Below are 27417 nucleotides of genomic sequence, written 5' to 3' on the forward strand. Positions count from 1 at the left end.
AGTTGTTTAATGAAAATAAGCACCTATTTAGTTCATTAAAAAAAAGAATTATAAACATTAAACTTCGCAAAAGTGTTAATTGTTTCAAAACAAGCAGCAATGTAATTTTTTCGAGTTGGTTTCCAAAATTCATATTCATTACGGATGCCATCAATAGATCCTATATTTTACATGCTGTCCAATACCCTGTTTGAAAATAATGTTTGGGTGTCACTTACCATTTCATCCTTATGTTTTGGCACTTGATTTCCCGTAGCTTCATATAGAGGGCACTTCTGTTTTATTTTATGTAATTCCATGTTCATTTGTACAGATAATGTAGTAACTGGATTGCCACCTAACCCTGTTACTACCATAGCACCTAAAAACAACAATGCATGTTACATACACATACAGTTATGCATATTACATATTATAAGCATACAAGCATACAGAATGTTTGACAAATCACATATAACATAACAAATGAGGTACATAGTAGTACTATGTGTGTAGTACTAAATAATGCCATGGATTCTTTCGTTGTCTCTGCTACTTGACAAACGTTCCTTTGAGTTCACAGAAGTTTGTTATGAGTTCATTTCTGCAATCAGCTATATGTAGGGTTGTCGCATTAGTTTTAGACATACATATTCTTTAAGTTCTCACATCTCCCACGGGCAGCGCTACGAGGCTCATTATTTATCTTTCCAAGATTTCACGGACTTTATTTAACACTTTGTACAGTCAAAAGCCGTAAGTCGTATAGCACCTTAATGATCGCATGGCAAGGTTATGCACATGCGCTAGGTCTGTGTGGCGTGTTTATAGAAAAAGGTCTTATAGGTGTCAGGTTTTTGATGCAATCGTTTCGCGAAAGTGCTACTCGAATTCTGAGGCCGACCGTACATATTATAAAAAAGAAGCAGTGATAGCCTAGTGGTTACGACATTGGCTTCATTTCGGGATATCGGAGATTCGATCTGTGGTACACACCACACACATAACTGAAAAGTTAGAAGTGTGTGTCTAGGATCCGAATAATAATAATGAACAGGTGTATTCATAAAGTTTATGAATACACCTGTTTTGTAAAATTTGTAAAAATTTGTTCTTAAATAAATAAATTATTAAATTATTAAATTATTATTAAATTAAAGGGGCTGACATCTTAACCGCTAGGATATCACAATTTTTAGCTATAAATGAAATGAAATAACACAAACGTTTGATTGGTTGGTTACCTAAATCAGCAACATACGGCCCTTTCCTGTATGTGACTACTCTGCCACCAACCCTGTCTCTGCCTTCCAGTATAACAACCTCACAACCAAAAGACTGCAGTTGCCTTGCCGCTGCCAGCCCTGATACTCCTGAAAACCAAAAAATGAAAGATTCTAAAAATCCTGACTACAGTTGGCATTACATTTTTTTAGCATGCACATTAAATTTTGTTTTTTTAAGATTTATTTACCCAATGACATTCGCGCCATCAAAATGAATCTACTGACGCATCATTTATTTAAATTGGTTGAGCCGTTGAGAAGTTACGAGCGGACATAGGAATGGGCATACATACATAATATACAATACATACAGGTCAAACACATAAGCATCCTCTTGGGTTTCGCAGCAGTTGGGTAATAACAGAGCCAACAGATGGAATTTAAATCTACAACCTAGATTAGAATACTCAGTCCTTTATCTAAACCCTGAATTATTAATACACGGATAAAAGTAGCCCACAAGTTTCCTCACGATTAAAAAAAAAATCCTTTATCCAAGTCAGCCAAAATAACTAAATATTTTAATATTACTGATAATTTTCCTTTAGAATGTGCCTATTATTAAGTATGTGTGTCATGGAGGAGGTGGAGACGCTATCCGACCATAGATACATTCGATTCGATATCTCCCCCTCGGCTTTGGACGTTCATGTACGCACCGCCTCGGGAGGGGGCGGCCCGCGTTGGGCATTGAAACGCCTAAATAAAGAGGTACTCCTGGAAGCCTCTATCGTACAGGCTTGGGTCTCTGCACCAGTTAGGCCAGTCAGCGTTGACGAGGAGGCAGAGTGGTTCCGAGAGGCGCTGTCTCAGATTTGCGATGCAGCGATGCCGCGTATCAAGCACATTCCTGCCAGACGTCAGGTATACTGGTGGTCGCAAGATATCGCGAACTTGCGTGCTGCATGCGTTGAAGCAAGGCGCCGGTACCAAAGGCACCGCAGGAGGCGTCGCCAAACTCAGCTTGGGCCGGCTATAGAGGCGGAGCTATATGAAGCATATAAAATGGCAAAACGGGCCCTTCAGGAAGCTATTAAATCAGCCAAAATCAAGGCCCGTGAGGAGATGCTGAAGACTCTGGACACTGATCCATGGGGGCGCCCTTACCTCATGGTAAGAGGCAAACTTCGCCCTTCGGCGCCTCCGCTGACCCAGAGTCTTGATCCGCAGCTCCTGGAGGACGTGGTCTGCTCCCTGTTTCCATCTAGAGAGGAACACAACCCGCCACCGATGGCTCCGCCTTTTGCATTGCCTGACGCGGGCAACGACGATGACGTACACGAAGTGACCCCGGAAGAATTGAGAGCAGTGTTGCGGAGACTTCAGGCCAAAAACACCGCCCCAGGACTCGATGGCATACCTGGCCGTGCCCTGGTCCTGGCCTCAAAGGCTCTTGAGCCCCGATTGTTAAGTCTCTTTAGCGCGTGCTTGGAGCGGGGCCAGTTTCCACTTAGTTGGAAGGTCGGAAAGCTGGTCTTGCTGAAGAAAAAGGGGCGCCCGGCAGATACTCCGTCTGCATATCGGCCCATTGTGCTGTTGAACGAGATGGCAAAACTCTTCGAGAGAATTGTAGCGGATCGCCTCGTCCAGCACTTGGGGAGTGTGGGGCCGGACCTGGCGGACAATCAGTTTGGTTTTCGCCGGGGGCGCTCCACAGTGGACGCAATCATGCACGTGAGAGCCTTGGCGGAGGAAGCAGTTTTCCGGGGCGAGGTGGTGTTGGCGGTTTCTCTCGACATCGCGAACGCCTTCAACACCTTACCCTGGAGCTGTATCAGGGAGGCGCTTGTTTACCATCGCGTGCCAAACAACCTCCGTCTTGTGGTTGGGGCTTATCTGGCGGATAGGGCGGTCATGTACCCGGGTCGGAATGGCTGGGGTCGGCGAGAGTGCTTGTGCGGTGTTCCGCAGGGGTCTGTCTTGGGACCACTCCTGTGGAACATTGGTTACGACTGGGTGCTGCGCGGAGCACTCCTGCCCGGCGTCGGTGTCACTTGCTACGCTGACGACACGCTGGTTACGGCGTGTGGCGAGACACACCGGCAGGCGACATTGTTGGCAACCGCTGGGGTTGCACAGGTCGTAGGGAGGATCCGGCGCCTGGGTCTCGAGGTGGCGCTTAACAAGTCGGAGGCGATGTTCTTTCATGGCCCTCGACGCGCGCCACCTTCGGGATCCCACATCATCGTGGGTGGCGTTCGCATCAACGTCGAGTCAACAATGAAGTATCTGGGACTCATCCTCGACGGCCGGTGGAATTTTGGGCCACACTTCAGGCACCTTCTACCCAAATTGATGGGAGCTGCGGGAGCGCTTGCTCGGTTGCTGCCCAATCTCGGTGGTCCAGACGCCTCCTGTCGGAAGCTTTACACTGGGATCGTGCGTTCAATAGCCCTTTATGGGGCTCCTGTGTGGGCGGAAGCTCTGACGGACCGCAACGTCGCAATATTGCGGAGACCGCAAAGATCGATGGCCGTCAGGGTAATAAGGGGGTACCGCACGATCTCCTTCGAGGCGGCGAGCCTCCTTGCCGGATGTCCACCCTGGGATCTTGAGGCAAAATCTCTCGCCTCCTTGTACCAGTGGAATAAGGAGGTGCGCGGGCAGGGTGAGTTACCGATGCCCCAAGAATATGCGCGGCATCGCTCCCAGCTCCGAGGGGTCTTATTAGTGGAATGGAGGGAGCGGTTGGATAATCCCAGCGCAGGGCATGCCACGATAGCGGCGGTAAGGCCTGTCATGGAGGATTGGCTAGGGCGCCAACATGGCGTCCTAACCTTCCGGCTGACGCAGATACTTACCGGACATGGTTGTTTCGGTAGGTATCTGCATCGCATAGGTCGGGAGCAATCGCCCGATTGCCACCACTGTGAGGACCGCCTTGAGGACACGGCGCAGCACACCCTGGAGGAGTGCCAAGCTTGGGCAGAACAGCGCCGTACACTCGATGCGGCAGTTGGTGGTGGTGGTCTCTCGCTCCCAAACATCGTGCAAGCGATGGTTCGGAGCGAAACAGCGTGGAGTGCCGCTGCCTCCTTTTGCGAGGAGGTGATGTCTGCAAAGGAGGCGGCGGAACGTGAGAGGGAAATTTCGATGGCGGATCCCTCTCGCAGGAGACGCAGCGGGCGCCGAAGGGCAAACGACGACCTCCGGCCTCCATGAGTTGCCGACCTGCGGTTGACGGGCGTAAGGGGCGTTCGTCAACCGATACATAACCAGGTCAGGAGGTAGCGCACCGTGTTCCGGGTGCGCTTCTGAGACGGAGCTGGTAGCAGCCAGCCTAGCGATGGGACCCGTCCGCTTGGCGGCGGGTCAAGTCCTGGCGGGAGTGCGGTGAATACTACCTTAGTGATACCCGCGCAACCGCCAGTCCGTTGAGGAACAAACACAGGTTTTAGTGGGTGCAAGCCCCACATAACCCCTCCGTTTCCCCTGACGGAAGGGTATGCGTTAGGCATTTCCTGTGTATAAAATAAAAAAAAAAAAAAAAAAAAAAGTATGTCTTTCCTGAGAATTTATTCTTATCCAAAGATCAGACATCACTTTACAATGACACAATACCTAAAACAATATAGTTAGAAGTACTAACCTGCACCAATAATAATAACTTTAGGCCTCTGTTTTCCTTTAGCCGGTGTGGGTATAGGAGTAATTCTCTCATATATGCCATAGTTGATAAAGCCATGCCTCTCTAGAAAAGCGTGAATCCTCATCACTAAAGCAGGATCACCATTGTATGGGGGCTGTAAACATAAAGTATTCTACGTTTAATACTTATTGTAATACTAACATACCATAATTACTTTATTTTAGTACTGTTTTATTTAAAACTAGATGATGCCAACAACTTCATCCGCATGGATTAAGCTTTTTAAAAAATTCCATGTGAATTTCCAGGATAAAAAGTAACCCATATCCAGGATGCAAGCTATCTCTGTACCAGATAGATAATACTGCAACTTTGTCTAAGTGGATTTAGAATTTTTAAGTCCCATGGGAACTGTGATTTCCCAGGACAAAAACTAGCCTATGTTCATCCCCAGGATTAAATTTCGTCAAAATTGAATAAACGCCTGACCTGTGAAAAGCTTGCAGACATACACTTTCGCATTTGTAATACTATATATTATGGATGATAAAATCCTATATTTATATTTTCTGAAAAAATTTCCAACCCACACTCAAGTTAAAATTGAGATATTGAGAATCTGAGATACTATTATGAACAGATTACCGGGATATTATTCTTTTGTGATGCGAGATATCATTTTCATTAATGACTAGCTGACGCCCGCGACTTTGTCGGCGTGGATTTAGGTTTTTCGAAATCCCGTGGGAACTCTTTGATTTGCCGGGATAAAAAGTAGTTTATGAGCTAATCCAGGATATTTTCTATCTCCATTCCGAATTTAAGCTAAATCCATCCAGTGGTTTTTGCGTGAAGGAGTAACAAACATACACACACACACTCACACATACACACATTCACACAAACTTTCACCTTTATAATATTAGTGTGAAGTGTGATTAGTGTGATAGTGTGATGTAATTGGCCAGCTGGTAATTAGTTGGCTTATTATCTCTGTTTAGACTTTTTTTTATAGACCAATGTTTAGCTGCAAAGTTATGATGCGGCCTAAGATGGAGCTTCCTTATTAGATGCCTATACACTCTTGACCTCAAAGTACTTAAGTATGTTAAAAGTGGAAAACTTTATTAGATAAAATTGTAAAAACTAAGTACATAATCTTCTCTTACCTCCATTTTCTGTAAAGCTGCTTCATGAGTCAGTTGTTTTTTCGGATCTTCAAACCAAAGTTTCAAGATTCTGTTTCTTATTTGTACAAATGCATGGCTAGAGGCACCTTGTAGGTCAGAGAAGCATTCCGCTTCTAATGAAGACATTTTATCAAAGGGCAGTCTGGACTGAAATGCAGCTCCTTCCAAACTGTAAAGTAATAAAACAAATGTTGAATGGTCCGTTAAAGCTGACTGTTTAATGTTCAAATAGACAATATTTAAAATTTGTTAAAAATATATAGAGATGTTTTTATCTATATTAAAACACCATCAAGTCATAGTAACTTTTATTATGTTTAGGGTAAAATGGGCTATTATGTTAGGTACCTATTAATTACAAATACATACTTAGCTAACAAAATTTGAAAACATGTTAAAATCAATATGGCTAATTTTACTATACACAATCTCCAAAGTAAACTAAAATGACAGGTCTAATTGTATTGATATTTCTTTCTTATTGCTCCCAGCAGAAAAGGATAGCACTACATGTTTTAGACCAGTCAATTTAATAATTAAGACCTTTAGGAGTTAAGTTTAATTTAGAAATTGTGCACAACTAGCTACAATGTTTACCTGTTTATTACTTAAATGTATATAGAAACACTTAGGCAATAAACAGGCAAACAACAGGATCCAATTGAGTTGAAACTTTGTACAATTGTTGTTGGGACTTGCAGGAAGGTTTCTGACATAGTACTGTCAATATGCAAGGTTGCAAAAGAATGACATTGCAATGCATGATGAGCATTTATTTCATAATTTATAAAATCAAGACAAGATCTAAGTGCATGTTCACAATATTCTCTGTGAGTTAATATGGACAAGCATAGAGTAATTCTTGCTGTACCTGTTTAACATTTCTTTATAGTTAATTTCTTCGATATCTTCACTTTTACTTTCCTCTATGATTATAGGTTTATCTTCCTTTTTGGAGTCGGTAGTTCGACTGGACGAAGACTCCCGACGACCACTGACAGACGTAGGGCTAGGAGCAATCTTGCTCTTCTCAGACTGATCAGATTCCGAATCATCTTGTTTTAATTTTTCTTCTAATTCGCGGCTTTCAACCTTAGATCAATAAACATAACCTTAAAATCAAAACTACTAAATATTTTTCTAACAATTGATTCATGTAATGAAAATCATACCTTTGTTCGCTTTCTACGACTCATTTTTATTTTTTTCTAATAAAAATTGAAAGCTTTAATTTTATTTTAATTTGAAAAGTAACATAAACATAAAAACAAAAACACCAAAGTTCACCAAACCTTATTTTTTTTAACTGGTTTTGCGGCTCTGAACTACTGTGTCTGTGGCTACCAAACCTTAGACAATAGGTGGACATTATAAATCAATGAACACAGAGTATTGTACATGTGTAGTTAATCCTTGTTTTTAGGGTTCCGTAGCCAAATGGCAAAAAACGGAACCCTTATAGATTCGTCATATCTGTCTGTCTGTCCGTCCGTATGTCACAGCCAATTTTCTCCGAAACTATAAGACCTATACTGTTGAAACTTGGTAAGTAGTTGTATTCTGTTAACTGCATTAAGATTTTCACACAAAAATAGAAAAAAAACAATAAATGGGGGACCCCATACTTAGAACCGTACCCGAGTACGGAACCCTCGGTGCGCGAGTCCGACTCGCACTTGGCCGGTTTTTTCTTTTTTTCCATCGAATCAAAGTCAAACTCCATGTTCCTTATGGTGCAGTGCATGAGACGGGTCTACCCGCGAAATTCAAAATTAATTTGGTTTTCGCAATTTATAAACTAATACCACAAAGTAAGCTTATGGCATTCTAATTCCGACAATGGCAGTATCATTTTCACAGAATTACATAAAAAATCTTAACTTGCAAGTGTTCAGTTTAAGAAATTAGTCAAAACAATGAGTTTGACTAGTTACAAATTAGTCGATACTATAACTAACTTTTTAAACTGGACCCTTTCAAGTAAAGATTTTTATAAAAATCTGTGAGGATGATACTACTATTGGCGCAACTAAAATACCATAAGCCTTCTTTGTCGTATTAGTTTACAAATTGCGAAAAACCAAATTAAATTTGAATTTCGCGGGCAGACCCGTCTCATGCACCTTATCACGTTAAACGCCGATAGAAAAAAATAAAAATCGTAAAAATACTTTTGGTCGTAATTTGTTTATTATGTTACGATACGTATAGAAAATAAGTTTTATTCAATTCTGTACATGGGTTACATAGCTACAGTCAAATACATAGCTGAGGTCACCGGTGCACCCCATGGCGCACAAATACAGAAAATATATTTTCCGGTACCCGGCGCCGCGCCGGCCACCCCGCCGGCCATTTTATTTTTCAGTAAAACTGATTTTTATGTTTATATTTCATTAAAAAATAAAGACTGCTAATTTTCGTTTAAATAATAAAGACTAATTTGAATTATATATCCTGAATTTTTATTTTGGTTACTTTTTTCGCTATCTTTCATTTTTTTTTTCAATTCCTTACAAGGTATGTTTGTCCCACTGCGCAGTATAGTTCTACAGCGCCGTGCCGGTCACGGAGTACGAATAAAGTAACAGTCAGTATGGCCGGCGGCGAGAAAAAGTAGTTTGAATATGACTATACGTTGAGGTCACCGGTGACCCCCATGGCGCTATGATAGAGGAAGGGTGAGGTCACCGGTGACCCCCATGGCGTTTAACGTGTTATATAGATAAAATCAAAGGTTCCTTGCATGTGCAGTCTCGTGTCAGTACCATTGTTTGCCATCAATCATAGTCAGACTGACTCAGTAGGTACCTATGTACCTATGTTTGCTGGTTCAAGTTTTTGTATGTAGGCAGTTTTTGCTTGTTTTGGCTTTAGCATTATGTTAAAAAAAAATGGTTAAAAATTAAATTTACAAAACAGTTTTTTTATGGTCAAGGTTCTTTATTGAATAAGAAGAAATATTTACAGCTCAGTCAATATCATCGGTTGCAGTTTTTCGTGTTTTTTCATAAACTTTACAAAAATAAGTTAGTAACTACCTAGTTAATTACTTAAATAATTATAAATTCTTCCTAAATTGGTTTTGAAGCAGTTCGTCGTCTGCGTAACCAGCTATTTCTTGAGGAATAATTGAATTATCTTCAATAATGCCACAAGGGCGACACATACATTCTAAAGGTGCTTTTGTGGATACCTGCAAAAACAGAAAAAAAATAATGAGTCCATTTATCCTATCCTTACTAAAAAATATTCGGTAAAACGAATATTACCGCCTGCGAAAGATATTAGATTTTCGGATCCTGATATTTTAGTTTCTGCGAGATGTCTTCTAAATATTTTTTGTACTAACTAGGTAGGTATGAGAACCTACTCAACCGATTTTACAGAGGTAAAACTAAGTTTATTATACTTTTAGTCACTTACCTTTTGTTTTTTCTTAGAAAGTCTACTCTAATATCATGCAGTTACCTACCTAAAACTTTCATTTAAAGTAGGCGTTAATGGTAAATAATCATCATCGTCACCGTCATTCGTCATCGTCGTCATGCGAAAATTCACCGTTGGGAATTATAGACCTTCCCTAATGAGTGCTACCACCTAGTCCTAAATCTTTCTCATCCAGCCATTTCAGCTTTCTAATAATGAGGAAAAATAATTATAACTAGGTTAAATTATACCTTTCGAAATCTCTTCTCTTCACTTTTGGCCTTGGGACAAAAGAGGATCACAGTAGCTTCGCGCTCTCCTGATTCTTGGCAACAGTTGCATGAACGTTCCATTTGCCAAATTTTACTTCCAGAGACCTTAAACAACCAAATAAATGTACAATTTTTAATCTATGTTAACCAAAGCTAAAAACTTATATTTTAAGGTAACTACTACTACCTATAACTACAAAACTATCTGTAGTAAAACAAAGAAACCATACAATTTTGCTATTTCTTTAACAAGCACTGCTTCTGATACCGAGTTTACGCGAAGTGCAAATCTGTCTGTCCATCTATATTATGTGTAACTTTAAGGTGCATACAGTTCATCCACAATGCATGTAACCTGCACAAGTGACGTAACATGCACAGATTTGATGCATCGACTGCGCCAGTTATAGTGACTGGCGCAGTCGATGCATCCAATCTGCACAAGTTGAATAGGAGGTGATTGTAGTGGGTATGGATGGAGTCATACTCTGGATCTGGTAACTTTAATATTTACAAAATTACTCTCGAATATAAAGAACTTAAACTAATTGAACAAAAAGAGTGGTAGACGAGAGAAAGCTTACACGAATCGTCACATACATATTTGATGTTCCACGTGATATTTAGATACTAGGAATAGATGAATCCATGACACAAAGTCACTTTGTTGTTTACTTACCTGTACATAACTGCTGCACTTCCCGATACAAGCATAGGATGGAATCGGCTTAGGCACACAGCCTGGATGCTGCAAAACGTGTATCACTGGAGTCATCTGGCATTCTTGTCCTATAAATAATAATGGGTTTTCACTGACAAAGTACGTTTACATTTTCAACAAAAACTGCTCTAAAAGCATCTGATTTTTTCATTTGCATTTCCTTTGCGAAACGAAAACTAATTTTAAACAAGTAGACGTCTTACTACTTAGAACTTAGGTTTATAATAAAAACTTTTAGCGCATGCAGCAAAGATCATTTCAAAAGCATTATCGACCTGGTGGCAGTTGTATTTCCTGGCCATTAACTGGTTTATCCTGAAGATGGCATGCAGAGAAATATACCAAACCCAAACATAGAAAATTTAAAGTGAACATTTTAAAAAGCCGTCCAACCCTTGGTGCCCGGACAAAAGATGAAACTTGCGTCTTACTACTTAGAACTCAGGTTTATAATAAAAACTTTTAGCGCATGCAGCAAAGATCATTTCAAAAGCATTATCGACCTGGTGGCAGTTGTATTTCCTGGCCATTAACTGGTTTATCCTGAAGATGGCATGCAGAGAAATATACCAAACCCAAACATAGAAAATTTAAAGTGAACATTTTAAAAAGCCGTCCAACCCTTGGTGCCCGGACAAAAGATGAAACTTGTGTGAAGCATTTGTTGGAAAACCTCCGCTTATAAAGGAGCGAGACATTTTTTCTTATATAAATAATATTACTTACTTATCACTAGTTTAATGTGTTACATTGAAATCATTTTAGCAAACGTACCTCCTGATGAAATACAGGGAGTTCAAGCAGTGCCGACACGACGCACTTAATGGATTTTGCATCGGTCATTTTTTGTTAACTGGTTTTCATGCGTTTAAGAAATTAAAAATTCGTTTAGCTGCTCTTCTAAATATTGAGAAATTTTACAAACTGTATGAATAAATTGAATAAGTTAAAAAAATAAATTCCGACCTCACTGTTGCCGGGATGATAAAAATAATACGATGGCTCAGTTTGTTGTGGGCTTTTGTAAGATCGGCGCTCGTAGCTCGTAGCTTTAGTTTTAGGTTACGTACCTAATTAATTATTATCTTCATTACATCTTAAATTCAACAATTGACAATCAAAAAGTGAACAATGGTAGGTAATTTGAATACCTAAATGATTTGACTTTGACTTTGTCCTTAAAATCTGCCTCAAAGGCGGGCAGGGACAGCTTATGCCATATCTACTTAATATCTTAATTAATGCGAAAGTTTATTATATTATGTCTGTCTGTCTGCTATCTTTTCACGGCTGGCGCATCCGTTCAGCCGATTTTGACTTTTGGTATAGAGATTGCTTGCATCTCGGGGACGGAATAATAGGCTACTTTTTTCCCTGAAAATCAAGGATTTCCACGGGATTTTTTAAAACCCAACTCCCATCAAAAACATGCGACGTACAAAAACCTGAGTCTCGCAACGAAATTTTCTACTGAAATTTTTTGGTGATATTTAACGTAAATTCAGTAGGTACCTACTACTCGGTCAAGCTAAGTTTGCACCTCGCGTGGATTGGACGTTTAGGTAAGGTATGCGAACCGTACTAACGCGGCAAGACAACCGCGGGGAGGTGAGAGGGTAAGTAGGAGAGGCGCCGCATTCCAGCGAGGTGCAAACTTCAGGGGCGATTCTAAAATCAATGATGGTTCAAACTTATCGTGACCAAGTTATATCTATAGAAGCATGCCATCCAACCAATTTCTCATAAATCATTACCTATTTATTTATGTTTGTCTATTCTATGCAATATTTTGAAACCTTTGAAAATCCCACCACAGACGGACGGTTTATATTTTAACGCAAATACCTATTATAACTATTTTTTCAAAATCTACTATTCCTATACCTTTCATTTCGTACGGTCTGCAAACGCAATCCATTTTATTTATCGCTTATTTTTTTAACTGTCGTATTTTTTTGTCTATCAGCCATACTGAAAAGTTAGTCTCAAAGAAAAAGGTGGTTCTGTATTTGACCATTATTTACCTATGTACCTATATTAGATATGATGTATATATGTTTGTTTGAAATTATCTCGAAGATGATATAAAAGCTTAATTTGCTATAATCCGTCAAACCAACGAAATCTGTATGGTACGCAGCACCACACAAATTCCAACACCACTCGACACAGGACATCCTCAGGAGATGTAGACCTTACAATGTCTAATTGCAAAGATGAATGATATAGAAGAGAAAGAAGACTTTGCAATTAGACTTCCGCAAAATAACGGCTGCTTCTATAATACATTTATCTCGAAGAGTAATAAACAAATTTTGATACCTAATATTTTTACCAACATAATTCGAATGCTTTCAGGAAGATTTCTTAAGTACGAAGCTTTATGCATTTTGTACACTTTTTGTGATACGAACACAGGTTTCTCCAAAGTTGCTTGACCAATAACTTACATACCTTTTTCGACTCGACAGAAGTTCGTGAAATTGTCCCATAATTTTTTTTTAGTACCTACCCTTCATTCCTGGTGCGGCAGGGATACTGCACTTCTAAACTGTGGGGATTCACTAACTTTAGACGGTCAATTATTGATATTTTAGCTACCTACTTACAGAGTATTTAACCTTCATCATTGAACTTTCTTGATGCTGCAGGATAGGTTCATAATTCTTAACCCGTCCAGGATTCAGGTACCTTCTGAGGTACATGAATCCCAACGGTTAACAGAGGCGAGGTGTACCTACTGAGGTAGGTGGATGGTAATTTAATATAATACCTAAGTACTGCTGTGTTCCTACATCTCAATCCTGATGCTGCATTGTACTGCACTCCTAAACCGAGCAAATTCACAAACTGCTAAAGATAAATACCTAATTTATATTGTATATTAGGTAGATCAAATAGGTATAGGTAGACTAGGAATAGTTCACGACAGACCGTCGACATAACAATTAGGATATGAGGCGGGGGGACACCCCGTAACCCGCACGTCACCTGTCCCGCACCGGGCTAGCGCGGGTTGCAAATGCAATCGATTTGAAACTAACTTCTTAAAATTTTGAACTTAGATGGGAACTGGTTAGTAATCTGTGCTACTTGGCTCATAGAGGCATAAAGGCACTGCTTACTCTACGAATAGTTACCAAGTACCAACCCTAGTTAATAATTTACTTATAAATTCACCTATGTAGTCTTAGCTCAATTAAACTAATGAAAATAAAAATAATCAATGGTTCATTTTCAATAATTTATTTCAATTTTCCTCTAAATTTTATAAAAATATCTAAAAACCTTGACCAATAAAATTTATTTAACATTATTAAATGTGTCTAAGTAGTTATCTATATTTACAATATTACAATACTCAATAAACTAGGAACATATTAGGTACATAATGCATTTTAATATTACGTGTCATTTTATACATTTTTAGGTATAAGTACATCATCATCATTATACTTTCAACTATGTTTCATCGGCTGTAATCTCCGCATTTGTAACATCGGCATTCGGCAGGTTCCCTCAAACGGATCTCCATAACAGCTCGCTCTTCGTCTTCAAGTCTTAAGCCATCAGAATCATAGCAGTGGAATAACGTCACCAGACGTTCCCTCAAATAATTTTCTTTGCAGCAAAAGCATTCCTGTAGAAGAAAAAAGGGGTTACTCATAACTTGTAAAAAAAATCGAAGACGGCAAAAGTCAAACAGAATTTGAATGGTACGAATTTTGTAGGTTCCTTATCTACTGAATTTAACTGCCATAGTTAAGCAGGACGTTGCTGTAAATTTAGAAAACTCTATTTTTGATTAGCTCTGTCTGGCTTAACTCAAACCTGCAGGCAAGTGGTGATGTAGCCTAAGATGGAGCACGCTTACCTAGGTACCTAGAAGATGCCTATTCACTCTTCATTTGAAAGCACCTTATAAGACTGACTGCTGAGATATTGTAACCTACCTTCAGAAAGCCCGTCGGTGTAACGACCGATGGTTGAATCTGACTGTTGCATATTCCTTCACATTTGTTAACACTTACTTCTCCGCTACACGATCTTACTAAGCTTCCCATATCGTCATATTCCTCTGAAATATTTTTATATTTATAAGTAGGAAATGATGATTATTGTATTCTTTCAAACGATATAAATAACAGCATTTTTTAAACAATAATAACTACATAATATAGGTAAAATGGCGAACAGACGGGTCACTTGATGTTAATCAATTAGCACTGCCAGTTTCCAGCTCATAAGCTCTCAACAAAAACTTTAACAGCGTTTATAAGTTTTTTTTTGCTCATCATGATAAAAAAAAACCGTTGTAAACTTATGCAACTAGTTACTATTACAATCCAATGACCACAAAACGTGCAAAGAAATTAATATGTTTAGTACTTTTATACCTTTAGTAACATGAATTTCGGTTGGAAAAGTTTCACAATTTTCATCAGAATAACATCCAATTGCAGCTAGTGATAATATTAATAGAAAACATAAGCTTTTGGTTAATAACGCCATTTTTTTAATTAATTATTTCGTTCCCTAATTCTATGTGACTTTCGATACAGTTTTAATAAGACTGTGCGATATGTGTTCGTATTCCTCCCTTTTATATCAAGCAATAACTAAGTACCTAAGTAGATATGTTCCATATTATATTTATATTGTGTTAATAACGCCGTCGTGTAAATCAGCGGGAAAGCTGGGATTAAAAGTAAGATGCCTTGTTTTACCAAGACTAATAGGCTTATGTTATAAGAAAGATTGTTTTTTTAAAGAAAAGTTTTACTCCTAGTTACGACAAGATCAATCGCTCAACACAAACTATAAAATGGTCTCACTTTTTTTTTTATAGAATATTAGTCATGCTTATCATGACTAACAGTCCCCTTTCCCCTACAATTAAGCGTAAAGCATGTGCCAGGAGTGGGTACGACAATAGTGCAACCGGTGGAGCTTGAACCGCTGGCCTTTCGGAATTCAGTCCGCTCCTCAACCGTTGAGCTATCAAAGCTCAAACAAAGAAATAATAACTTTAAACAAATAATAAGCACGCTGCAGTGTGAGTGTTTGTGGGTGTGTTACACATTGCAAAAACTAATGGGCCGATTTCTTGGTAGGTAATTTAAAATTAGGTAACGGACGCTGATCTCCAATTTACATAGATACATACCTACAATAACTACCTATAGACACTTAAGTCGTTAGTTGTTGTCGCTAGTAATGTAAAAACTAATGGGCCGATTTCTTGGTAGGTAATTTAAAATTAGGTAACAGACGCTGATCTCCAATTTACATAGATACATACCTACAATAACTACCTATAGACACTTAAGTCGTTAGTAGTTGTCGCTAGATCTAGCGATATTTTGAAGATGCTACGCGACTTTTTTCACTTTTAGCGACAAAAATATTTCACGATTTTTCTAGCGACTTTGAAGTGTCTTTGTTGAAAAATATTTTAACCCATGAAATGGAGATCACGGTCCTAGAGGAAGATAAGGCCGACTTGCTTCTTTCTTTAATTAATTCTTGTTATATTTGTATTTGACATTATAAAAATGAAATAAAGTTTGATTTTATTTTTAAAAAAATGTTTTTTTTAAGAAATCGTCCTCTAATTATTTGTAAAATAGATTTTCTAGTAGTCTCTATTCTGATTTCAGCGACATCTAGCGACTTTTCATCATAGTGACAAACGGTTTTAAAGAGTTGGCAGCACTGGTAGAATATCAAAAACAGTCAAATTTTTGTGGTAGGTCTTAAAAAAAGTGATATCCAGGGCTGTAAAATAAATTTAAAAAAAGATCTATGGTCTGTGATTGTGTCGGGATTTCTGGTCTGTGATTGTCAATGTCAAACAAAAGTGGTTGGTTGGTCGTGTGTACCGAAATTATTAATTTAATATAAACTAACTCTTAGTTTGCCGAACTACGGTGTTTAAACATGATAATCGACGAGAATTTATTGCTTTTCTTAATATTGATATTTTCTTGGGCAGAATATTTATGGGAATTATATCTTTCCCTACGGCAGGTACAGTACCTTACTAATAATAAATCCCAATCTATTCCTATTATTACTTTATGAATGCTTATTTCTTAAGTTAAATAAGGATCCTAATATAACAAGTCCGAAAATGAAAAACAATTCCCGCTTACCTTTTTTGAAATTTTTGGTGTTTTACTGGCTTAGACTATGTTGAAAGTCAAAACATGGCAATCTGTTCTTATCTACTCTAGTTATGTGGCAGGGTATTTATATTACCTTTTTCCAAATTAGCCAATTAATAAATTTCATATTTATTTTCAGTTGAAGATATACAAGACAAATCAGACCATTCCTGAAGATTTGAAAGATATGCTGAATGAAGAGTCTTTTGAGAAAGCACGACTATATGGTACAGACAAGTCTCAATTTAAAATAGTTAAAGAATTTTACAGCATATCACTAACATCTATAATCCTGTATAATAGATGGATATCTGTTGCATGGCAAAAATCGGAAAACATCGCATCCATTCTAAACATAAACCTAGACCAAGAAATCATCATAAGTTGCATATTCATGACATTTGTCACATTATTTAATTTTGTTGTTAATATGCCATTCACTATCTATGGAACATTTGTTCTTGAAGAGAAACACGGATTTAACAAGCAAACTGTTGGATTCTTCATAAAGGATCAAATAAAGTCACTAGTTCTTAGTCTAGTAATAACATTACCTATTGTCTCTGTTGCAATCTGTATTATTTTGCTTGGTGGCAACATGTTTGTTGTTTGGCTGTGGCTCTTCACTACTGTAGCTACAATGATACTTTTGACTATTTACCCATCCGTCATTGCACCATTGTTTGATAAGTTCCAGCCTCTATCAGATGGATCACTTAGGAAAGGTATAGAAAATTTAGCATCAAGACTCAATTTTCCGCTATCTCAAGTTTATATTGTCGAAGGATCTAAACGATCTGCACACAGCAATGCATATTTCAGTGGATTGTTTGGTGCTAAGAGAATAGTTTTGTTTGACACTCTGCTTCAGAAACATGATGAAGTAAAAAATGTTACCACAGGTTGCAATGAAAATGAGATCTTGGGCGTCTTGGCTCACGAATTGGGTCATTGGAAATGCAGTCATATATACAAATCTATTGCTCTCACTGAAGTGAACCTGCTACTTTTATTTTCTGCATTTGGCTTTCTTTTCAAGAATTCTTTATTGTACACCACTTTGGGTTTCCCACCAGGGCAGGAACCTGTTATTATTGGTCTAATAGTGGTATTACAGCTGATTCTTGCACCATACAATTCTCTGTTATCATTCTTTGCTACAGCTTTGTCCAGGAAATTCGAGTTTGAGGCTGACAACTTTGCAGTGTCATTAAATTATCCTACCGAATTGAGGTCAGCACTTATTAAGTTAGGGAAAGACAATTTGGATTATCCAATTTATGATAAGCTCTATTCTGCCTGGTATCATTCTCATCCAACTTTGTTACACAGAATTGAAAATATAAAATCCCAAACCACTGGTGCGAAAATTGACTAACTTAAAATAAGCATAATAATGCATTTATTTTTAAACAGTACAATAACTTTGTAGTGACTACTATGAAGTGCATTTAATGCAGTAAAATTGTAATATAGATCAAATGTATAATCTGATTACAAGGATACTTATACTTTATTGCACCTACACAAATCATTGTGGAGGATCATAGATATTTTCAAAATAATTTATAGATGAAAACTTAATTCAATGTAAAACAAAAGGCAACTTTAGCTATGTTGAGTCACAAATGGATATCTTTTTATTAATATCTTTGTAGTCAGGTTATCTATTTATGTATTTAAAGTTTTCACACTGTATTGATAGTTTGTGACTCGCACAAATGTGTCAGATCATAATATAAAAGCTGATAGTTACAACCTTGATAATAAAAATTAAGTTTACTTAAAAATGGTATAAATATCAATAAGTACCTATATTTTTAAAGGCATTTAAAAGAAAATATTTTATACCAAATGAATTTTTATTTTTTTAGTTACCTAGCAGTATGCTGTCTTTATCAGATAAGTTTGTTACCCAATATAATAAGTATAACATAAATGTAAAAACTATGGTTGTCAATCACTTGTATAAGAATAAAACTTCTGCATCATGATGTCTTTAATTCTTTCCTTGCTAGTTTCATGTCTCGTTCTAGATTTCCTAAAAAAATGTAAAGAATCTTAAAATGGCATAGTGACATATTCCATTACAAGTTAGCCTTTGACTGGGATCTCATCTGGTGGTGAGGATGCAGTCTAAGATGGAAGCGGGCTAACTTGGAAGGGGAATATAGCAGTTTTTATTAAACCCATACCCCTAATCGGTTTCTACACTGCATCATATCGGAACGCAAAATTGCTTGGCGGCACGGGTTTTAACTAGAGGGTGGTAACTAGGTGGTAACACGGCTATTAAGCGGACCGGAGATACGTAGAAATTAAAAATTCTCGAATTCCCCCTGCCAGGAATCGAACCCGGGACCTCCCACTTATAAGATCACAGCGTCCCCACATTGAATAAAGGCAGAAAAACATGGACGTATTATAACTATGGACCGATAATAAACTGAAAATGCGTGTCAATTATTTTTGTGTGCGTAAGTCATTTTGTCACTGTGTGCACCATCTAGGGCTGGGACGGCGAATTTGGGTATATCGATACCACATCAAAATTAATTTTCTATGTTACTACGACGGACTACGTGCAATATATACTTATCCATACTAATATTATAAATACGAAAGTGTATCTCAGTCTGTCTGTTAGCTTTTCACGGCCCAGTATTTTAACCGATTTTGATGAAATTTGGTACAGAGTTAGTTTACACTCTAAAGAGTGGGCATAGGCTACTTTTATCCCGAAAAAATCAAAGAGTTCCCATGGGATTCTTAAAAGCCCATCCGTTGTACCGATTTGTATGTACAGAGATAGCTTACGTTCTGGAAATTGACAACTTTTTACTTCAGAAAATTAAAGATTAGTAAAAGTAAAAACAAAAGTAAAATGAAACACTTTTCAAATAATTTAAATCAATTTATTACGTATTAGGTATTACTATTAACGTAGACATATTTTATGTACTTGCAATGTTATTTTTTGAGACGGAAAGTTTCTGGCAGCATTGAATATTAATTATTTACAATCTTCTGTAAAATATACATACATAAAATCTACACTCATATGTTTTAATTATGTACCTTTAGCAGCTGATACCTGTAAATTGGCCATTTCTCAGAAAATAAGTAAATACGTTCTGGTGCTTCTGGGATCTTGCTCTATTATAAAATAGAAAGCTCTTTAAACGTCAAGAGTTCTAGGTCAACAAAATTATAGAGAGCTAGACATTGAAAACTGACTGAGGAAAATGTTCAAAACCTTCCTTTTGTTTTATTATTAGCCAGCTCTCGAAGTGGTTTTCGTTTTTGTATAACCTGAAATTAAATGAATTTATTTATGTCTTGCTGTTACTAGTTAAAAATGCATTAATTCCTTACAATGATAATAAAATTTAAGAAAACATCAGTAAAACATGAGAAATTATTTAAACTCACTTGTACCTCAATCCTGAAAAATAATTGTTGGTCCCTTTTTGTTTAACTATTGTCAAATAAAGAAAAGTGTAATATTACTATATATTTATTAGTGGATAGGTACCTACATACAATTTGAAAGTGCTTAGTGCTTACTGGTTGATGGTATATAAGATATCCTTCAAATATAGTTAGTTGGTATTGCATCTGATTTCAATTTATTTATTTTTAAACCAGAAATATGTATAACAAGACTCTTCGAAATGTTTGGAGCATAGACGAGAATATTCCTTTGGCTCCCAGTTTTTTCGTTTTATGGCCCTGATCCACGCAGGTCTAAATTCAGGACATTTTGGAAATCTACAAAAGTAAGCAAATGTTATTTATACGATAAAAGACAAATTTGATTTTATCGATAAAGTGTGTACACATCACTACAAATGATGCCTAAAATAATTCATAAATTAAAATTAAATTGCGCTGTAAAACGTGATTTTTGTCAGTATTACACGAGATAATTACACTTATAACATGTAAATCTTTGATTTTTAGCGATTTTCGGAATAAAAGTCGCGGTTGGTATCGATGAAATAGTTATTAAAGACTTACCTATGAAAAGGCAATTCAGGAACTTGGACGCCTTCTTTCTCATATCTGGAGGCACAAAACACAGCGTCACACATTTGGTTTTTAGTTTTTATCTTAATTTTAATCCAGACTTTTGTGATTTTTAAAATTTTATAAAAACGCTGCATCAAATCCCAATGTTTTGTCTCCAAATGCTGACAACTACTGTCACCAGTTACACATACAGTGCGTTGTTGCCAGACTTATATGAGCTATCGCTTTCACCCGAACGGAGGTTCCCTGAAATAGACCGAGATAACAATACCTAGTTGACACATGGATGTACAAGAGCGGCAACAACCTATGACTACCTCTATTGTTTATATAATATCTCTATGCAGAAAAACAATACGATGGCAACCGACGCGCATGCGCATACAGAGCGCGCCGAGTGACGTCGAGGCAAGGCGAGCCCATAGAGATAGTATGGACTATGGGCGAGCCTAATGGCGCCTGATCCACGCTTCCGAACGTTGCGCTTTGTCTTAGTAAGTAGGTAGATTTTGCTAAATTAGTAAATTAAATGAACACCTTTTATTAAACTGTTCAGCTTCTGCTAAAGTATCTGGCAGTGGCTGATCTTTAGTTTCAGGTAGCGGCCCTAGCAGGGCTAACTGCCCGAACGACATAACAGCCAGCAGGGCCAGCGGCAGGTCCGGCATTAACTCGTCCAAGCTCACGACGGCAGGGGCCACCATAGCGGCGATGCGCGCGAACGTGGTCACGCCAGCCACGCCGGAGTTACGGCCTATGGTCGGAAAAAGCTCGCCGGAAAATAAATACAGAGCTGGTACAGTGCCCTGTTGGGTATTAGAGACATGGTCATTTTTCCACATTAAACTGTAACCTAACGGTGAACTCACTCAAATATAAAATTCAGAATCTCGTATAAAATGGAGTTTCGGCATTAGACTAGGAATATAGGCATATATACATTGGCCGGACAGCTAGCGACGACTTTAACAATTCATTAAACATCAAAATAATCATATGTAGTAATAGCTGTACTTCTAACAGAATAGAAATCGACGTTTTCTGAACTCGCTGTGGTTTGAGTGTTCGAGTGAGGTATAAACATGATTACGTAAGTAGATATCAAGTAAATCCTTACGGATAAGCCTGCAAAACCCAATCCGGCGAATAGAAGTCTTGGCCAGTCATTAGCAAATACATCCTTCGGTATACAGAAGATAAATACAAAACAGAAAGCCGTTATTATTTGAAATATCCACACGGTTGTCTTCCGTCCAACTCTAGTCACAATATAAAGACAAATTAACCCGCCCGACACTGAAATGATGCCACTTATTGCGACCGTTAGGAAAATGTTCCCGCCGATAAAACCGAGGTACTGGGAAAATGAGAAGAAAGCTAATCCAGTACAGAACCTGAAATTATTAAGCTTTGCTCAGTCTGAAGCAAATACAGCCAAGGCTGAAGCCTCCTAGACTTAGAATTAGGTATACAATAAGTAGGTACTAATCTATGATAATAAAGTACGATAATAAAGTAGGTAAAGACGTAAAATTTGTTTGTAGGAAGTAATCTCTGGAACTGGAACGACGACGACGACGATCTGACTGTAGTTAGGGTTTAGTCTTGCTTGTGTCAATTACTATCAAGTAAGTATTACCCTTAGTATATTTATAATTTACTCAAAGGATTTGGGTAGATAGCTAGTTAACTAGCCAGGCAACTTTTACCTACATAAACTACCTTAATTATATTTTATCCCACCTAAATTACAAACTGTTTTAATTTAAGTAGGATCAAAATAGGAACGTTACCAATTTATCGATAAAAGCATCGTTTTCAATCTCATACTTTCAGACTTCATAAAAGTCATAAATCCTGGATCATCTCGTACTTGTTTTTTACATTTCTGCAATGAATCTTTGTTCTCTTCAAAGTATTGTTCCCTGTTATTTTGCTGCGCAGCCTTATGTAGTACTTCTAGAAGAATAATAACCCCCTGACTTTTCGTGACCCAACCACAGCAGTTGACGAAAGACAATCATGTCTTCCAAATCTTATTTTATGATCGTAGGCACCGAGGATAGAAAGGTAAGTAGTCTACGGATAAAAACAAGACGAAGTACCTACTTAGGACTTAAAGACACCTCTCTATCATATTGACTCATTAAGTTCCCAGAACATGCCTTATATTTATTCTGAGAACCACTTTTGACCATACCAACCCACAACGAAATGGTTTGAGATCGACCAATATTGAGACCGATATTGAAAGAGCCTCGTGTAGACCATGTGTCTCGACAGGCTGTGCTATCTGCTATCTATTGACGCTAATTAATATTTAAAATGTATGATTCCACTCGCCTTCTTTCTGTCAACCCGCCACGGCACTGTACCTTACCTTAGCTACCTTATATACCTATTTTGTTTGTTTGCACCTATTACTGTCAAAAGAAAACAAGAGAATCTATGCGCGGGAGAAGTCTCGTGCCACAGCTAAATCGTTAGGGTGGTTAGGTATAAGAGTAGGAAAAAGAATATATATACTCAATTACCTAAAGCCTTTTCATTTTGTGCCGTAGCAATCAGCCATTTTGGTGACTCTGGTATGAATACCCAGTAGAACATGTAGAATGAGGATAAAGTGGCCAAAGCAAACTCTAGCTTCCTCCAGTCCCTCAGCCAGTAAGCCAAAATTGCCATTACAGTGTTCCCAAGCCCAAAAGGCAATTGGTACAAGATGGGTATTATTGTTCGCCACTTACCTCCCACAACCTTTTAAACATTGAAAAGAACAAGTGAAAAAGATTTTAATATCGACCCACGACTTTCTGCGCCGCCATCAAAATCGATACTGTAGGTATATAGTTTTTGAAAAAATAATGGTAACAGATACAAACGATCATGACAACGTTAAACATTAATTCTTCTTCAATTGATCTTCTTCTTCTTGATATACCAGCATACCATCCGTAGTAGGTGTGTTAAAACTCTCTTGTCTATCTAGGTAATATTGCAAAATCGAAATGTCTGCCTATGTTTACTTTTCACGACCATTTCGTTTAACCGAATTTGACGAAATTTGGCACAACGAAAGCTTGCACCTCGGGGAAGGAGCAGCATCCCAAAAAATCAAAGAGTTTGACCACGAGATTTTTAAAAACTCTTTACCAAAGATGCCTATACCCTATTAAGTAGATGGTCGCGAGCAGCTACCTGTATAAATAAGTCGAAGATAATCGGTAGGTTAGAAGAAAAATAGAAACGGTTTTGTTTACCTCCATACTGATAACAAACGATATGATACCAATACCACCAGAGGCTATAGCCAAGATGAACCAGCAGACGAGGAATATGGCGTAAGACGGCAATACGCTGGTGATATAACTCATGATGCACTGCATCGTTATGCCGATCATAAGGGGAGTCTTTCTTCCATATTTATCGGCTATGATCCCAAAAATTATACTACCGAGGAGGACGCCCCACATCATAATACATTGAGTAAGCTAAAAAATATGTTGATACGCTTAAGTAGGAACTCATCTAAGTACTTTTAAAATGGTTGGATTTTACTGAAATAAAATTTTAAAAATTCTTTTGAATCGTCACTGTAATCTGAAGAATCCAGCACTGGTTCGGAATTTTCTTGACCGAGAAATACCGAGGTCTATAGTTTATTTAAGACTCGATGATACCCGCGACTTCGTCCGCGTGGATTTATGTTTTTTAAAACTCTCTTGGGAACTCATTGATTTCCCGAGATAAAAAGTTGCCTATATCAATTTCCGGCATTCTTAAGCTTATCAATGTACCAAATTTCATATAAAAGCGGTTGAACTGAGTTAAACAGATGGGCCTTAAGAATCCCGTGGTAACTCTTTGATTTTCCGAGATAAAAAGTAGCCTATATGTCCTTCGCCGGGATGTAAGCCAATTCTGTACGTCATCGCAATCGGTTAAACTGTTGGACCGTGAAACGCTAGCAGATAGATAGACAGACACACTTTAGCATTTATAATATTAGTAAGTAAGTGCTGAGTGTGAGGCAGAAGACCGCGCTCTATTTGCATGCATTTTCGCACGTAATTAATAATAAATAATTGGTCGTGGACAATCCAAACGAGCGCTCCACACGCATGCGGGTTAGTTGTGGTACGGTTACGATACGAAAACCCATGCAAAGTGAGTGGGGCCAAAGGACAAGAACATGTCAACGCACATGTATGTACCAATGTTTAGAGCATACAAGGTTCCAGTCAGATATAATCGTACGGCTGAATACCGTGGCATCATACACAAACTGTGGACAAGTCACTAGTGGAATCAGCGATCTGTCCATATCCGGTTCGATAAGTAGTATGTCCGGGTCGAAGATCAAGCATGGATGTTCTTCAATTTTCTAAAAAAAAATATTAACAGTAGGTAAATACCTAGTTTGTAAGTACCTAACTGGAACGAGATTGTTTCTCATCTAAGTGAACTTTGTTCTTTTTGAGAAAAATAATGTGAGAAAATTACAGAATAAGAGTGCATTCATTCACGTGAATAACATACGGAGGGTATGTATGTACTTACCTACCTAATTACCTATACTCTGCGGGTCCCGCCAGGCCGCAGATATACTGATAAATACTATAAGTAGGCACTAGGTATTAAATTTAAGATGTAGGTTTTGAGTTGATTATGCTCTCATTAGGTCGAAACGTGAATCCTTATCGAAGTTTATGAGTTGCGGACTCTGACCATTATTGTGCCGCTGAAACGCAAACGAACATTGCATTTATAGCATAGCATAATATGATCATTTTATTTGTCGCAAAGATGTGAAACGGACACAATTTTTAGGGTTCCGTACCACAAAAGGAAAAAAGAACCCTTTATAGCATTAGGTACTTCGTTGTCTGTCTGTCGTGTCTGTCAAGAAACCTATAGGGATACTTCCCGTTGACCTAGAATGTGCAGTTTTGGTTAGAATATCAGTATCACACAGAAAAAATTAAAATGTGTTCATAGACAAATAAAATTAGGATTTAGAATTTTTCAAAAACCTTTTTTTATACTTAATTGCTTAAAAAACGCATTCACCTAACTAGTTATGCTTAACTCCAAAAAGTTAGGGGTGCGTGCCCGCGGGATCGAACCTCCGAATAAAGAGGCCAGGTATTAACCAGGCTATTACCGCCATTTCAAACTTCAATGACACTACTATAAAAGCCATAAGAATAACGTAGTCAAAAGTAAGTATTGCTTACAGGAGCACACACATCTCGCCACTCTTCTTCCGTATACTTGATAAATGATTTTGGCTTCGCGCACCAGAACTCCTGAGGTGGTGCCATGAAAATTATATTTAACTGGTACCAAGCGATTGGCAACTTCAACAGTGCCATGGAAAAACTTATCCAGAACTGCCAGTTCCCAAAGTCTCCAACGATTTTAAAAGTTATCTCGTCGGCATTGCAGTCGCCTGTGTTGCTACTTTTGAAACCTGGAAATATGAATTTTTATTATAATAAGTAGGTACCTACCTAATGGATGTATAAATACAGAATAATTTATTATAATAAAATAAGTTTTGAGCTGTGTGCTGTTTTGTGGTATTTTGCATTTTGAAGGCGAATTAGGGTCCCTCATGTCTGTGGGGCCCCTAGAACGTGTTCTGAAAGAAACTTTTTAGAGAGTAGGTACCTACTTACCCACCTACTCAAAATTATGGTAATTTTTTTACTGCAGGAAATAATTTATTATCCAAGTGCCACAAATAAACTACAATACTAATTATCTAGGGTATTCACGATACAGGTTCCCTAGTGTGGAGGCCAAAGGCAAAATGACTGTTATACTTCTTTGTCACTATAGATTTATTATCATTACGTATTTACCTACCCATACAGCTGGTTTACCAATTCCGATGAAGTATACCCAAGGTAAAATAACATTGAATTATAGTTTTTACCTGCATTGGGCTCTGGGGGTGAGAAATCAATCTTGTTACGTGCAGGTGAAGAATATGAATCTGAACCATTGTTTAAAATCTTCATTTCATAAGACCACTCTCCGAATAATTATTGTTTAATTAGGTAGTAGGTAAGTAATGAACCTGCTACTGATTGAATACTTTAATCTATTTTTATAGATTTTAAAGCTATGCGGTTAACTAATAAAATACGTAGTGGCGATAGTTCATCGCTACCTATTTACACAAAGATATTTTAAATATGCTGAAAACAAGAAAAAACTCTTGATAGCTTATAGCTCCTATTATTTGAATTTAAAAGTTTGTTTCCTCGCGCCCGTAAGTGATTGGTATAACGTAGTGATTACATACTCTTTGGTGATTGGTGATTAGGCACATCTATACATGTAGGTACATACTCTTTGTTTTTTTTTAAATTTATTTAACGGCCCTGGATAACATACTCTTTGTTTAGAGTTTACATCAAAGAATATATAATGACTGGTTTACGCAAAGACCTTACATTGGGTTTACCTTACATTGGGTTTACGTGAGTGACCACAGATCACTATATAAACTGTCTGGGTTTAGTCTAGGCTCAAAAGGACTAGAGTCCGGAGCCGTAAACCAGTTAAAAAAAGAGTTTACTTTTTGTGGAACTATCCATATCATATCGATGCTTGTGGCAAAGCTTGTGGCCGTCGATTTGATTCGTCTATTAAATTGTTCGAACCTTTCAAACCTATATCAATGACTTGTAACTTTGATAATTATATTTTCATCTCAACTCGTTTATCGAAAATACTAGAATCCA

General features: G+C 37.8%; 5 protein-coding genes and 1 long non-coding RNA gene across 8 annotated transcripts in view; 2 read left to right on the forward strand and 4 right to left on the reverse strand.

The window, feature by feature from the left end:
• The window catches only part of LOC123870247 (lysine-specific histone demethylase 1A), a 395360-nt gene extending 388006 nt beyond the window's left edge, over positions 1–7354 (reverse strand). The window contains exons 1-6 of the mRNA XM_045913471.1: positions 7217–7354; positions 6916–7136; positions 6024–6213; positions 4855–5008; positions 1224–1352; positions 219–361 (exon numbers count right to left, since the gene is read on the reverse strand). Of these exons, the coding sequence (XP_045769427.1) occupies positions 219–361; positions 1224–1352; positions 4855–5008; positions 6024–6213; positions 6916–7136; positions 7217–7240 (861 nt within the window). The 5' untranslated portion in view covers positions 7241–7354. The remainder of the gene's footprint in view (positions 1–218; positions 362–1223; positions 1353–4854; positions 5009–6023; positions 6214–6915; positions 7137–7216) is intronic.
• Positions 114–19310, forward strand: LOC123870259. Its single transcript, XR_006797043.1, has 3 exons — positions 114–188; positions 8587–8590; positions 19296–19310. It is a non-coding gene; the product is annotated as an uncharacterized LOC123870259 (long non-coding RNA).
• LOC123870254 (bursicon) lies at positions 8983–11098 on the reverse strand. 2 transcript variants are annotated; one of them, XM_045913483.1, is made up of 4 exons: positions 10970–11098; positions 10425–10534; positions 9725–9850; positions 8983–9240 (listed from the first exon to the last, which is right to left on the reverse strand). In XM_045913483.1, the coding sequence occupies exons 1-4, from the start codon at positions 11067–11069 to the stop codon at positions 9106–9108; spliced, it is 471 nt and encodes a 156-aa protein (XP_045769439.1). In that variant the 5' UTR covers positions 11070–11098; the 3' UTR covers positions 8983–9105. The 2 variants fall into 2 exon arrangements, with proteins under 2 accessions (XP_045769439.1, XP_045769438.1); XM_045913482.1 differs by lacking the exon at positions 10970–11098 and adding an exon at positions 10742–10870.
• On the reverse strand, positions 13844–15103 carry LOC123870255 (partner of bursicon). The gene is made up of 3 exons (XM_045913484.1): positions 14864–15103; positions 14420–14544; positions 13844–14106 (listed from the first exon to the last, which is right to left on the reverse strand). The coding sequence occupies exons 1-3, from the start codon at positions 14976–14978 to the stop codon at positions 13936–13938; spliced, it is 411 nt and encodes a 136-aa protein (XP_045769440.1). The 5' UTR covers positions 14979–15103; the 3' UTR covers positions 13844–13935.
• LOC123870251 (CAAX prenyl protease 1 homolog) lies at positions 16301–18631 on the forward strand. The gene is made up of 2 exons (XM_045913478.1): positions 16301–16496; positions 16773–18631. Exons 1-2 carry the CDS (start codon positions 16407–16409, stop codon positions 18009–18011), a joined length of 1329 nt encoding a protein of 442 aa, XP_045769434.1. The 5' UTR covers positions 16301–16406; the 3' UTR covers positions 18012–18631.
• On the reverse strand, positions 18548–26947 carry LOC123870249 (organic cation transporter protein-like). 2 transcript variants are annotated; one of them, XM_045913474.1, is made up of 9 exons: positions 26604–26947; positions 25900–26135; positions 24867–25046; positions 23923–24153; positions 23200–23419; positions 22459–22624; positions 21783–22059; positions 21203–21471; positions 18548–18674 (listed from the first exon to the last, which is right to left on the reverse strand). In XM_045913474.1, exons 1-9 carry the CDS (start codon positions 26686–26688, stop codon positions 18590–18592), a joined length of 1749 nt encoding a protein of 582 aa, XP_045769430.1. In that variant the 5' UTR covers positions 26689–26947; the 3' UTR covers positions 18548–18589. The 2 variants fall into 2 exon arrangements, with proteins under 2 accessions (XP_045769430.1, XP_045769431.1); XM_045913475.1 differs by lacking the exon at positions 23923–24153.
• Positions 26948–27417: the final 470 nt, after the last annotated feature.

Source organism: Maniola jurtina, chromosome 12, assembly GCF_905333055.1.
Source record: "Maniola jurtina chromosome 12, ilManJurt1.1, whole genome shotgun sequence".
In the NCBI taxonomy this organism is placed as follows: Eukaryota; Metazoa; Arthropoda; class Insecta; order Lepidoptera; family Nymphalidae; genus Maniola; species Maniola jurtina.